This window comes from Myzus persicae, unplaced genomic scaffold, assembly GCF_001856785.1.
Source record: "Myzus persicae strain clone G006 unplaced genomic scaffold, MPER_G0061.0, whole genome shotgun sequence".
Classification (NCBI taxonomy): domain Eukaryota; kingdom Metazoa; phylum Arthropoda; class Insecta; order Hemiptera; family Aphididae; genus Myzus; species Myzus persicae.
Genome location: NW_019101991.1, coordinates 1,126,792 through 1,143,022, shown reverse-complemented (window position 1 = coordinate 1,143,022; position 16,231 = coordinate 1,126,792). Strand labels below are relative to the sequence as shown.

Below are 16,231 nucleotides of genomic sequence, written 5' to 3'. Positions count from 1 at the left end.
TAACGCGTTGCGACAATGTGTAGTATTTGAATATTTATTAAAATATTATGACAATAATAGCAATATATATATATATTACATATATTATATATATGTAGTTGTATGTTTAAACAATAAAAGAAAAAAAACCGATCGCACACTTTTTGGTTTCAACTAAGTATAAATTATATTTTATTTTTCTAGAAGGTATACATACGTAATTGGAAGATATAACAGTGTGAAAAACGAATAGGGTGATCATCTATATTAACTAATATTATATCATAGGTAGATATTTTTCTCGTCGCATAAGTATGTACAATACGTCTAATATTGCTTACATCGAAGAGTAAATTAATTAAATTTTCGAAAGATAATATAGGTAACAATTTCAAAATTATATAGGTAACAGTTATACAAGCGGTGATATTGTTTAAAAATGATTTATAGAGTAAAATAATATCGAAGGACACATTATAGTATAAAGTGGCCGACAAATATCTAGGTCTAATACCTACAAGCACAATACGGTATATATGGAACAAAACTGGTAAAAATATTTAGAAGTTTGATTTTGATACCAAAAATTGTGCCCATCGAAAACTGACAATTTAAACGCGTAATAAATCTCAGTCTTTTGACCTCAACAATTTCCTATTACGATAAGCTCCCAAACCGGATTTTTCTTAGAATTTTCTGGTAGTACTTTGATCACGTCGACATTTGCGGTCCAAATTCGTTATGTTATTCTTCTATCTTCCTGAAAGCAAAATGTTTTGTTTTTCAATCGTGTTTTGATTTATTATATGTAAAGTCTTAATTCCATTAAAACAATATTTCCACCAAGTAACAATATAAAATTGTCTACTGTTATGTTTTAATATACATTATTATACATGCTACGATATTATAATATTGTGTTCCAAGTGTTTCTAAACGATAATAATTAACTATATAGGTAAGTAGTTACACAACTCACTCCTATCGAGAGTAATCATAATAATGTATCAATTACACGCATTATAATTATTATTACAATATTATACTACAATATTATGTAGCCATAGTATAGCCGAAAATGCCAAATCATTATATTATTATATATTATTCAACAAATTCATATTATAACACATATACCTAGTAACATATTTTATTACAACAGTAACACTTAACGTGGTTAATTATATGATGCGTATATAATATAATATTATAATATATTTCTAACTGCGTTTAAATTTGTCAATATGTCAAATTGAATACGCACACGTTAACAATATGGTAACAATAACCGTAAATAAATTTTAGTTAAAAAAAAAATAACAAATTTAGTAGAGTAAAATAAGGAATTGGATGGATATGTAATAGAGTATAATATTATCAAGTATAAGTAAATTATTATTATTAATACTTCAATCACACTTATATAATAGGTAGGTATTTGTGGATATTTTTTTCGCAATAAACGCGTCGAAACTTGAACTATAAAACACACAACACAGACACAGCGTGCCAACTTCACTTTGCTTTAAATACTAATTTTAAACATATTTTGATATGATGAAACACATCTAAACGAGAAATCATAGGTAGTCGATGATAATAATTTTATTAGTATTCTAATGAGCTAGAGATATGTACATAATATTATGATAACAAGTTTCGAAAATAAATTCTGTAATATGTTTCAATGAGTCAATAATCTGAATACTGTTTTGGTAGGATTAGGTTAGGTAATGTATGACCTGTGTGTCGACTGCTGAGAAAGTATATTATAATATTATTATAGTTATGTAGTCTTTGAGATTTGAGTACAATTTCATTCAAAATAATGCGTTCGTCATGTCTGCATAAATTTATATTTGAAGGTAATTAATTCTCAGACGATGAGGTATAATCAATAAAATCTATATGTTTTCGGTTTTTGTTTTGAATTATTTTTATTATTAATTACTTATTACTTATTAGTATTATTATAGTGTTATAAGTATAAAATAATATTAGAGCAAATGATAGGTACTTACACAACAATACGCGATTTCTGAGGTACAGAATGAATTCAATTTGTTACATTATTAATTCATCTATCACTAGGTTATTAATTATAATAAATTTATTATTATATTATCTAATGTGTTGTACAGCGTGATTCATTTGGCATGCTCACTAATTTCTGGCGGGCTAGGTATAGGTAGGTAATATATAATATTATCACTGTAAGAGGTTTGCTGCTCCGTCAAAAATCATTGTGGGCTACTATCTACCAATGTGTTTCGTGAATCACCCTGTATAACGTTTCATATATACCATAATAGTATGATATAATATAACGTAATTTTTACACCGACAAACACACTGTGGTGTAGATCAATATATATAAATATATATTCAATTCAAGTAATGACACACAATAAAGGTCTTAAAATTAAAAAGTCTTATTAAATTACTCGAGTTTTGAGAAAATTATTGAACAATCTGGTTCAGGAATAATATTATTACAGTATAATACAGTAAAATTATTCAACATAAAATTTTATGTGCGTTTGAAAAATAACCGTCTTATAAAGTCGAAGTAAATCCCTAATTATATCATAGTAAAAAATATATTATTATATAACTAAACAAATCGCACGAAAACATCATAATAACATTGAATATTATTATCTTTTTTTTCTACCGCCTCAAACCGCAAACGTAAATGAGGTATTTGTAATAATAATAATATGTGTATATTTATACATGTTTTTATTTTAATTCGATATTATTTCAACGAGACACTTATACAACTACAAGTCTTAATAATAATTTATAATTCTATGATAGAAATATTATTATATTATGTTAATTAGTGCTTGAATTGCATGGGAGGGGGTGTGGAGGACGTTTTCTCTCTTCTCTTCAAAATATATTTATGCTCACCCTTTTTAATATTAAACCCGAATCAATGAGACATTTCAATACCCGGGTGTGCATAAATTTGTATACTCTTGCATCCCCCCTTCTGATTTTCCCAATACAATCCCTGTTTGGCTGTATATTATCTCACATAACATCATAGAAAATCTATACGAATTCACTTTTAAGCATCTATGGTGATCTATAAATTTGGTTTGTATGCGATATCAATCATAAACCATGTTATTATATTATATGTTATCAACATTATTAATTTATTTTGAACATAACTACACTCCTGTTATGTTGTCCTATACTGCCGTGTGGATTAATCCTGGGCAGAAATTTGAAGTCCAATCTGGCCCGTGCATGGAAATCATAACGATTATTGATTATTGATTATTAAAATACTGTAACCAAAATTATTAAAAATCTAGTAGTACATTGTGTCACCAGGTTATTATTCACGTGATTGTTGTATAAAACAGAGATTGAACTATATTGAAGTACTTACTTACCTACCTATTACTTTTATATTATATATTGTTATACTATGCTCGGCATCTATATTTTTGAATTAAACATAATAATATTATAGTACTATTGAACACAATTAATTATTACTTTATAAACATATAGATAACTTACGAGTATGATTATTGATAAATAAATCGTTTTGATGTGGAAAATAAACAGAATATTAAAAATGAACGATGACGTTTCGTTCGGAAATGATTATTATCTCATTTAAATTCGATAACAAGTCGATATGACATCATATTATTATTTAACAAAAACTTCTAAAGTTAAGATTTGATTACACTAGTTACACTAGTACAAACGGCAGTAAGTATAGGTACAATAATATTTGTAAAAATAATTATGGTTAATATTATTAGGTTACGTTCGTAACAAAATCTAAAATGTTAAGTTATTATTGAATTATTATAGTTATATATATTATACTTAATACTATTGTGCTTTGAAATAATATACATTCAAGTGAATTTATTAGGTACAGTAGTTACATCTGAAACACGAATTAAAACCGATTGATCAAAAACGTTCAAAGTCGTTAATTTTTACAAATTGTTTTCATTTACTTATTTTTATTCCATAAAATTTATCAATTGAGCTCATAGTAATAAAGATTGTTTTTTATTTTATTTTTTATTGCATATACCTATTAATAAAATATATCTATTTTTTTCAAACGTACATTCATGAATTATTTGTACAGTAAATGTATAGCATAAAATGTTCTTAGGTTGAAACTATGATAGGTATATATTATAATATAATAATATATTAGGTAATATATTAAAATATATAGGTATTAAAATTATCAAATTTTGATACGAATTGTCATTATCATTACTATGCGCAGGTATTATGTAAAAAAAATAGTTTTATTTATTTTCAAAACCACATACACCAAGCGCGTTTAACACTCATCATTAATCAATGCATGTATACCAACTTATATATTATTTTTAATTATATATTATGTGAGTTCTAACCAGTGCGATGTATAGGTAATAATTGAAAATGTACATTGTTTGTCACCCATTGTGGAGTAATATACCTAAACGACAAATAAATTGTGAGTTTCTTATTACAACTTTTCGGTAATTTTGACGTCTGCAACGGTATCAAATCTAATACGCGCACACGTCGAGAACACTGGAGTTGATTGATGGCTTAAAAAGTTAAAACAATAATTAAGTACATTATGCTATACTTATAGTACATCGTTTCGAAATGATTTGAAACCACGAGGAAGCCCTTAGAATAGTCAATGCCTAATATCAATGTTTTTCGCCAACCATCGACGTTTTAAACGATAATTATTATAGCTATTAGAAACTACTGAAGTATAGAATTATTCCATTAATCGTGTATTAAACGGTTATGTCTTACGCTGTCTGAAGAGACGAGTCTTGTTCATAACAGATTTAAGTATAATTCAAATTTGACGTGTGTATGTGAGGTAAAGGACAAAAGGGAAAATCGAAATATGTTGGTGTGATTAATCGAAATGATCGATTACTGCAGGAAAACACTCCACCTTTTCGTGATAAAATCCCGTAATCCTATACGAAACGAAATGATAAACCGGAATGTTTGCTGGCTGATTAGCAATTTTCGTTCGAATGGCATAAAACACTTAGTTTGTAGCTTATAATTATATCGTCAGATCACAATATCGTTAGTACGGAAATAAATTTGATTGCGTCGCATCCGACTTGAATAATGTTGTATCATATACTCCGTGGACGCTATTGCAATGAAGTCATATATTCAATCATTTCAATCATATTATAATGGTAAAAATAAAGCACCATTCAGAAAGCATCGATGTGCAACATATTACTAACCAAAAGCTTTAAAATATAAGTTGCACAATACTGTCGAAAAACATTGGACGGCGTTCGTTAGTTATACAAAATACCTACGGTATGATACGGACGTGGTAATAATGTTGGTAGTTGTTCCTACTGGTACCTAATAGTACTTATTTGATATTTAGATATTACAGATTCGTTGTTCAGTTATATTTGTTAAACGCGTCAGTTTAATAATTTAGCTGCATTTAGTACCTATGAACAAAGATGTATATCATATTATAGTATTTAGGAAGACTCAGTGCCATGTTCAAGGGAGAGGGGGGAGAAGGTCCACTACTCGGGGTACAAATTTTTTAATAATAGCGGGAGCAATATGTTTTTTTTTTAAATTTTAAATTACATTCAAATGTTTCATAAAACATGATTAAAATAATATTTAAAAAAATTAAATTAGTAAATGTCACACTATTTTTTTAGTGGACATATATAATTTTCTAAACGTGTATAAATCGATTCAATTCCTAACCATGTGATTAGATATTACCTATAGTTTAGATTTAGTATAAAAGAGTTAACATGGCCCTGAGTATAAATAAGTGTACTATGCGAATATGTTTCGTATTTTGGAAGGAGGTGTGAAATCCAATCGATTTCGTACGTATAATATGATGTGATTATTATTGTGCGTGTCGATCCAACCGTCCACTGAAAGTCATGTGTACATGGGCAGTCGTACTTTGGGGTCAAGTGAGGTTACAATACAAAATGTATATAACATAACAGCTAAATATAGGTAAACTAGTAGGTAAATTAACTAGTAAGTATAGGTACACGGCCAGGCTTGAAATCTAAAAGTAAAAATCTTCTGTAAAATCGAAATTATATTAATAATGTTAAAATGTAAACTGAAATCGATTATTATTTATATCATATTAATAACCGTTTTATAATTTTGATAGGCAAGTCGATTTTAAATTTATTACAATTTAAAACACAACAATATCCAACAGAGCCATAATATTGTTCATCAGTAAAGTTGTATGTAATAATAACTAAAATTTCAGATTTTCTGCAGGCTTGTCCTGGACGACGTGTTTGGAAAGCACGAACGACAATCAAACTAGTATAGTTAGAAATCAAAATTGTAAAAGTGATATTTTAATTGAAAAAAGAAAAATTATTTTTCTTTTCATTGTATTATGTTGAAAATCTATCTACGAGTTCTGAAACGATTAAATCGATATATAATTGCTTTGAATTAAAATTGAAAACTTCCAATTGGATTTCAAGCCACGGCACATGGAACACATGATATTATTATTATTATTATTATTATTATTATATATAAGCGATGGCGTGTTTTTTTTTATCCGTCTCATAGGACGTTGAGAAAGTTGACTTTCTTCTGCATGGCTTTCTGTTCGCCGTCCAATAGCACGGAATCGGTGATCGGCGAACTTCCCAGATTCTCTAGCAGCCTCCTGCTCCTGGTCGGCATGTCCGGCAACAGCGGCATGGCGTGAGGGGGCGTGTAATCACCGATCACACAGCCAGCCGCCGTGCCGTACTCACCACCGTAGATGCCACCGCGGCGAATGTAATCCTCGGCGGCCGCCGCAGCAGCGGTCCGGAACGTGGACGCGATCCGCTCCATGGACCGTTCCTCGGCTATCTTTTCGGCTGCGCGCGCAAACACTTGACACTCGTCCTCGGTCATCGGCCGCCGTCCCGCGTAGCAACCACCTGTTGTATACGATATATGCACAAAACGCCCCCGTCACGCTTTCCCATGTCGGTTCCACTTATAGGTACGTAATGTATTATATATATAATATATACAGTAGAAATCGAGTGTATTATATAACGACACCATCAGGCACACATCTATTTTTATGAAAGGGAGTGTCAAATTGTTTTGTAAATTTAGGGATCGGTAAATTTACATTATTATCATGTACCTATATTTTTATGTATAAAAATAGTATACTAAATAAGTAGTAAATAGTATATTATTATTATTATAAGGTATCTGAAAACAATTATTGCAGTTCAAAAACAGTATATTGTTTGCATCAGTTTATAGGAAAATAATATTAATAATAGTATTAAGCCATGAATAAGCCCTGCTCGTATCTATTTTATCTATTTGATGAGTTGCAATATTTAATGCTGTTCTCGTGTCCTTTGTATTAGTCGTAAATGTTAACTACTGTGAGTGCAGTTGTGTTATGTTAGTATCGGGTATCTACCCCACATGTCAACGGTAGTGCCGAAAATCGAGATATTTTACTCAAAACACTCTTTGCAAAAAAAAAGCTCTTACGCCTCATAGAGTTGTCTGATTTTATTATTACAAAATCTTGTGAAATTAGATAATATTTAAAGTCGTATTATATAATATTATGGTTTAGAGATGCGTCCTATAAGAAGTATTCGTCTTTCCAAAAAAAAAAAAATATATCAAAATCGGATTACTTAATGTGGGATTTCAGTTCTTTCTGTATACATATACAATATTTTAGACCATAAAACAGGTCCTGTATACAAGCCCCTTAACATAAAATCTACAATGTAACATTTGTTTCCTAAATATTTGAGAAATATATAATAGATGATACATCAATATTTATAGAAAAGTTATATTAAATTATGTTACATTTGTATGATCATAATTAAAAGTAAATTTGACAAAACCTCACGAAGGAACATGCGTATATTATATGATATTTTATAAGTGGGTGTGAAATTCATAGTTGATTCAATTTTCTATGAACTGGCATTGTCTATATCAAAATAGTTAAACCATATATTTTAAAAAATATTTGTTTTTTTTTTTGGTCTAAAATATTTTGTTCCGGCATATGCAATGTTTAAATACGGACCTGGACACTGTTAGTTTCCCGGGTGCTATATGAACACTTTTGTCTAAAAAAAGTTATAATCGTTTATCATAGGAAAAGCTGAAAAGTTTCGTTGTTTTAGGTCATGAAAATTTTCCTTCAATCTGCCGTTCGAAGAAAAAGGCATGTGTGACCGCATACCTAGTTATTTAATGAACAGTTGGTTTCATTCTATATACGGGTATGAAAAATCAGAAACTCAAGATTTTCAAGTATTGTATTATATTGTATAGTTTACAATAATCCCACACTTAAGTTATATAATGGAAGTTACATTTTTCCCTCCAAACACTACTTCGATGTAGCAAACATTCTACTATGGCATACTCATTCAGAATTGTAAAACTTTTTATCGCTAAGACGTGATGATAGTTGTTTTGGGATGCCTTGAAAGTAAGCAGATATACCTAACATAAGTGTGTCGACAGCTATATGTTGTTGATTAACAAGGTATCATAATATGTCTCTGTTAGGTACCTATATGCATTAACATTTTTATAACTCTAGGTAATTCAAATTTTTTTTAACTCTTTGATATTTGAAACTGTTAGAAAATCAAACACTTAGTTCTTCGATTTTTTTCATACTTCCCTCCATTTTTTAACCATCTAGTATTGAAGATTTATTGCTTACCACGACCATAGTTTACTTTAAAATTGGATAAGATCGCGCTACGGTAGGTATGAGTCGGTTAGGTCAAGTTTAATATTAAATTGGAGAAAATTCAATAAAAACTAAAATTACCTTTTTTTTTTAAAAAAAAAAAGGATAATAAATGAGCATGTTTATACATATTATTTAATATTACTATAATATTGTAATAATCTTATAATATAATTAATCAACATATTATTTTTTGGCACCCTGTTTCCCAAATGTAGGTTAGTATACGATACGTCAAATAAAACAATTATTTTTTACCGTCCCCTCCAATGTCGTTATAACCGATTTCTACTGTACATATGTATATACATTCATGCAATGGAAATAAACATATTACATAATAAATTAAATATAAATATTAAATTATATTATACAATAATAGCTGTGTCACACACACACACACACACACACACACACACACACACACACACACACACACACACAAATACACAACACACCCCTACCTGCATAGCTAGTATACATACGACGTGAGAGTTATTTTTTCAAGTCGATTTTACTTTGATATCTATTAAAGATTTTTTATGAACTTTTTAACATCCGGGTAATATACAATGATATTTACTAGGTTTATAATATGTATGACCACCGTACTAGAATCATGAGTGGAAACTTTAAAAACTTCCGATACATTTTGTATACTGACATTATAATATATTGTATAAACTTTTCCAAATCTCACTACCTAAACGTAACCAATATTGAATATACCTATATTATTATATCCTTGCTAGTCTAGTTACTGCTTAACCTAACCTAACCCCATCTCTATAAAGTTCGCCAGACTATATATAATATCCTGTTTTAAATTTATGCGTTGTTACAAAATCTTATATTGATTGTAAATAAAATACAACTCCAAATAAATTATTAGGAAACTCATAAACTCAATTTACTGAGTTAAATTATGTATGACGGTAGATATTCAGAATATGCTATACTGTATTATAACATATTCTTCCATTCTAACGGAAATTATTATCATAAGTGATCATTTTCTCGACTCGTCGATTTCCAGTTATAAAATGTCCACTTTCAAGGAATACAAACAGGAAATGTGTGAAATATTTCATCATTCTAATAATATAATTTGATTATAATTGTAAAAGCATAAATTAATGAAGACCAAGAACAATTTTAAACACATGCATCTACGTCGAGTGACACGAGGTATGCATATGATTTGTGAATCTACAATATCGTCAGTTTTAATTTATCTAATCGTAAATTATGTACAAATGTACAATACACAGTTATACCAAAGAATATAATATGAAATATAGTAAAATATTGGTAGTAATTTTTTCGTCTTCACATTTAGTATATGAAATGATTTTACATAATATTATATAATAAAGCCAAACGTAATACAAACGAGTAAAAGTTTTAAAATAGTATTCCCACTATAAAAAGAAAAACATATTATATTATTAATAGAGTTTAATAATATATTATGATGGCTTGGTGAGAAGCGGCCGTACGTTCAATCTGTGGCAACGCTCTGAGCGTACTTATCGCCTGTCGCTGATAGCACTCGGATGGGTGACCACCCTGGTTTTTAGCAACACATACTTGCCACACATACAAACGTGTTCTAACTAACCACCCCCCTCTCCACACAGTGCCAGGATAATAATGACCTTAGTAGTGGAAGCCTTAATCCAAATTAAAAAAAAAAATTATATTATCGTTTATCTTACTGTCGTGACATACTAGATGTATACTGACTAGTATTACTTATTTATTTTTCTATACCAATTGGGTAGCACTGGCCGTTAATGGTTGAAACGCTTGCAAAGATGAAAACAACGATATAAACACAATATAGCAGATGGTCACACTTATTGACTGGCTTAACTAAATATGTACTTGTCTGCCGCTGTGGCATGTATGTTATATTTTTTGGTAAGGTTTTAAAGAGTTTAGTTTTAGTACACAAAGTATGCATAATACCTATAAATATATATTATATATATAAATCACCATGTACTGCATGCTGCATGTATACGTGGATCGTGTGTGTACTATGTATATGAGTGTATTGTATATATAAGGTATAATATTATATTATAGTAGGTACTTTTCAACATACCACATCATAAAAAGAATACCTATATAATAATATATATCATAAATAGGTCCAGCGTAAGTTATATAATAAAGCGAGACGAAAATACGTGTATACGCTCGTTTAGGATGCGACGATCAATACGAGTGCAATATCATGGCCTGAACCTTTTTTCCTCGGTTATATAATAGAAATTGCGTAGGGAATCATGAAAAAAAATACCACTCTCACTATTATAAACGGTACGCGATAAGAGAAATATATAATAATATACATATTTAATACATACATTTTTTTTTGTATATACCTACCTAATATTATAATAGTGTAAGAGAAGATGACATCGTCTCAGAAACTAGCGCAGACACTATTTTCGCTTTGAATTATGTAGGGTATAGCTCGTACCTACTTATATAATAATATAGACTTTATCGCTCGGTGTTTATCGTGTGCGACGTATAATATTAAAATATTATACCATAACACAATATAAGATACCGTAGTACGCTTATGTTGTAACACAAACGGTGATGTCAAACAAATGGATATGGCATTCTCATCTTCACACTAAACAAGTATACTTTAGGCCAACACAACGGAGAAGGAAACGATATCGTTGTCACTCGCGCAGAATGGCTCCTGAGCACACAGAGAAACTATAACATTTAGACAAGTAACAAAATAGATGTTTAATAATGTTTTAGTGGTTAACAATGCGGTATCAGTTGTGTTGGCTTACAGATCGTCATACGATGCCGCGCGTATAAAGATAAGTTTAATATCGGTGAACGTAATTTATCAATAACAAACACCACCGTGCCTAAGTTAGCTGGTATATGTGTCAATCATCATTATTCGTAAGAACAATATTAATAGTTAATAATAGACAGCTCCTTGCCCAATCCTAGACATTATCGAAATAATATTTTGCTTACAACATTCTATACTCGTCAATATTATAATATTATACCTAACGATAATTATATGCATATACCTTTATGCATATAATATTAATTGATATATATAATAAGAGATGGGAAATTTTACCGATGTTATTTTTACTCGAAAATTTTTTTTACTGTTTATCGAATCAGCAATCCTTCATTTCAATTATTGTTTTCATTTGTACTATAGTATCATTTTAATAATATTCGGTTCACGGGTACAGGTTATGATGGATGCGTAACTTAATATTAATATACTGTAGTAAAGGTAAACTAAGATTATACCAGGAAAATATATAATTATTATAGCAATATAATATTGATATTCTCTGGTTATATTATTATTATTACATTATGTTTTATAATTATTAAAGCGCATCCAAAAAAATTCCAAGAAAATTTACCGAACATTTTTTACGGTAAAACTCCCATCACTATTATTTCATATTATACTTAATAATATACATACTGTTTTTATTGTCAAAAATATTATAATACCGTCTCACTTGTGTGGGTATAATACTTTTATGCTGTTATTAGAAAACAATTTAGGGTTGACGGTATTGCAATTGGTATTGCGGTATTTGATCCAGTACCGATATCGAACTGAATAAATCGGAGAAAAAAAGTAATGTTGGCACATACCAAAAAGCCGAAATACTACAGAAAAAAACTTGATATAGGTTTGACGGAAATTCCAGTATAAGGTATTAGAACAGGAATATCGAAAAATCCGTCATCCGTATTAATTCGGCTTTACGGTTTACCGTTCAATGGGCATTTTAGCAATAACCAGTAAATTAGTCAACCGGTACTATACCGATAAAACGTATAAGAAAACTAACCGGTATCGTAAAAACCGTCAACCCTAAGAATATTGCGTATCTTAGAAATTTATTTTCTTATAATATACCTGCAGCGGATAGCGACGGCAGCATGGACGACGAATACTCATGTTCGGCGTTCTCGCGGATCCGGGCCAGGCGCAGCAACTCCTCGTGCAGCCGGACGTTGTCCTCGATCTGCCGCCGACGCCGAGCGATCTCCGCCTTGATCCTGGCCTTTTTCTCCTCGCGCTGCAGCTCCTCGTCGTGCTCCTCCTCGGCGGCCAGCGCTGCCAGCGATTCGTAGTCGCCGATTCCGACGCCGCCGCCGTAGTCGTCCATGTAGTCGCAGTAACCACCGTAGCCGCCGTAGCCTCCACCGTCGTCGCCTCCGCTCAGATAGGCGGTCGGTGTCGGCGACGGCGACGGGTCCCACGAACGCGACCGGCGGCTGGGTGTGCCGTACTTCATCATGGCCGCTGTCGAGGTCATCTGCAGGTGTGGGTGGTAATCGTACGACCGGCGCGGTTCCGAATCTCCGCCGCCGTCGCTGTACCGACGCTGCCGACGGTTGTGACGCCGAACGTCCCATCTGTGGAAGGAAAAACATATGATATAATATAACATGTGGATGTGTATAAATAAGTCCTGACCACAGACTGGTAGGGACAGCCGAAACTACAGAACCAATTCATGTGAGATTTGGAAGAAAGGTAATTAGTTATTGCTATGTATATAGGCACAGCACTAATAGAAAGGATTTTGTGAAATTCGAAATTAAAAAACGAACTCACGCAGACATTGTGTCAGCTATGAATATGATTGGGTACAATTTTAATATGTTGTAAATTGTAATACGTATATTATATTTACATTGTATGTGGGAATATTTAATTTTTTTATTTCGAGATTACCACTCTTTGTTCGATTGTTTGAAGGTGGACGGGTAGTCGAAACTATGAGCATGGTCAGCTCATAAGGCTTACCTTTTGTGATCGGCCGTGGCGGAATTCATCGCAGTGTTCGTCCCGCGCCGGTGGCCATTGTGATCGTAAATCGCTGCCGACGAGCCGATGGCGGTCTCGCGCAATGCGCCACCCAGATAACCAGATCCACCGCCGGTGTCGGGCCAGTGACGCCAAGACGTAGTGGACGACGGATCTTCGCCGCCGCCATATGACCGGGACCTAGGTCTAGATGGCATAAAGTCCTGCCACAAACACGTATATTGTATTAATATCATGATATGCATAGTCGTCGCGGTCACGTTATTTATAGAGATGACTGTGGTCGTGATCAAGCCACAGCGACAGACTGGGGCTGTACATCGGGCTACAGGCATAAAAATTTGCTAAATTATCCGATTAATAGTATACAATGTAAAGTAAATATAATTCTAACTCTTGGTCTTAAAGTTGGTTTAGTTTGTATATCATTTTTTTAACTTCAACGTGTTATGTAATCAAATTACATTTTAAAACATTCGAATTTGTTCACACTATAAACAATATAATCACTCGAAATAGTATCTGCCATAATTTTCATCGACCTTGCAAGCAAAAAGAATTTCCACATTTCCACCAATGGCCAGTCCCGGCTACTGGGTCAATGGGGACCTGCGGGTGGTCGTTGTATGACATCATATGTGGGTGTATATCTATTATATTGTGCCTACACTTACCGAGTTTCTGCTGCTGTAACCTCCGCCCAACACGACGTCGTCCAGCAACAGTGCGGCAACCGTGGCGTCGTCTTGCTGCTGTAATCGCAGCAGGTCATCGTCGTCGTACACGTCCGACAAGTGTTTGTTACCGCCCAACCCTCTGATCAGCCGTCCACCGCTGCCGGTTTGTCGTTGCTGCTGATTCTGGTACCATCTTCTTTCCAGATGGTCAGGACTGTAAATACCAAACAAGTAGGGATATAGGACACGCCAAACATAATTGATAATATTGGCATAATACCACGACGATTGATCGTGTTTGATATACAGTGAAACCTGACTTAAGGGTACCTCTCTTAACGGATAAAATGACCAGGTTCCGGCAAAAAGATAGGCATTCTAATGTATTTCGACCTCTCTATAACGGACTCCTTCTATTACGGACACGGACACTAATATTTAATCCAACAATTTCATAACGGACAAAAATACATACATACATACTACGCAACAGCGTCGATAAGGAACAATCAAAAAGATTATTATATGTGAATGAATTAATTATTCATCATGAGTTGGAAATGCCCAAATCGAAGTTCAAAAAACAAACATCAATAGAATCAATTTTTTAAAAATAATTAATAAATGTATACAAATATACTAGTATATACATATAATACATTTATAATGTGTCATTGTATGTATATAATATAAAATTAATAATTGTAATTGTAATAAATAATTAAAATTAAATTCATAATGTAGAATGTATGTGTAATGTGTATAATACATATATGTATAATTTTAATAGAGATTATACCTAATATGTACATATTATAAAATATAAAACAATACAAATGTACGTAAAAATTTTAATTTTTAAAACATTGAAACTCTACAACGGACACCTGTCTATAACGGACAATTATTTTAGTCCCGTAACTGTCCGTTATATACAGATTTCACTGTAGTTCAAATCCGTCAAAACTTCAAAGTCAATTTGGTACAATATTTGACATAATACAATTGTTAATTTGTATGTATAAAGACATAAAGTAACACTGTATTACAAGTTATTGTATTATCTGACCTAACATGGCTTAAAATTGGTCAATATTCAAATTGTTTTCCGTTTTGTTTCAATTGAAATATATAATAAAAAGTAGAAACACATTTACGATAGTTAATTTTATGATTTTCCACTTCTTAACTCTGTACATATTTTTTATGTAAGCACAAAAAATAGGGAAATTATTTAACTAAAGCTTAAAAGACAGTGTAAATCTCAAATCGTTAATAATTTAGATTGGTATTCGACTTTAATCGTTTATAAATAAAAAATTAGTTATGAATTAAAAAAGAAAATCGTAAAACTAATTATTTAAATTGTGTTCATATAAATGGGTATTTGATTTTTTTTATTTAATTTATTAGTAAAAATATTTGTATACTATATTTACTAGTAATATATAATCTGTACCAATTTTAAACCATTTAAATAAACAAAAAAATATTTAATTTTTGTTGACCAAACTAAATGTATGTATTAACTATACTTTATATAGCAACGTATGATGGTTGAAATATAAGATATAAATAACCAGTGCATCTCAATGAATCCATTGGTATATTTTTTATTGAAAATGGTCCAGTAGTTTTGCAATTTATAGGGGACAAAAGTTCAAATTAATTTGTATATATTGAGCATTGGCATAATATTTGTTATTTTGTTATAATCGTAATAATTCAGTAAACTATTGCATCAAAAAACTATTAATTTCAATTCAATATTTTAAGAAAATATAACTATCAATTAATTTTTCCAGGAAAATGTTGATCACTTCTAACATATAAAGCTATCACATGAAGTCATTGAATTGCAAAAATGGTGAATTCTATTTCATAATAATATCCAATACAAATTTAATCTCA

General features: G+C 31.2%; 1 protein-coding gene across 4 annotated transcripts in view; it reads right to left on the bottom strand.

Moving 5' to 3' along the window:
* Positions 1 to 221: 221 nt before the first annotated feature.
* LOC111030942 (mediator of RNA polymerase II transcription subunit 12-like) overlaps positions 222 to 16,231 on the bottom strand; it is a 115,806-nt gene continuing 99,796 nt past the window's right edge. For 2 of the 4 annotated variants that reach the window (XM_022310682.1, XM_022310684.1), the window contains 4 exons: positions 14,318 to 14,534; positions 13,623 to 13,846; positions 12,726 to 13,228; positions 6,152 to 6,962 (listed from right to left, as the gene is read on the bottom strand). In XM_022310682.1, coding sequence (XP_022166374.1) covers positions 6,595 to 6,962; positions 12,726 to 13,228; positions 13,623 to 13,846; positions 14,318 to 14,534 — 1,312 coding nt within the window. In that variant the 3' untranslated portion in view covers positions 6,152 to 6,594. Of the gene's footprint in view, positions 740 to 6,151; positions 6,963 to 12,725; positions 13,229 to 13,622; positions 13,847 to 14,317; positions 14,535 to 16,231 lie in introns of those variants that run through there. The other 2 variants (XM_022310683.1, XM_022310685.1) reach the window with 2 other exon arrangements.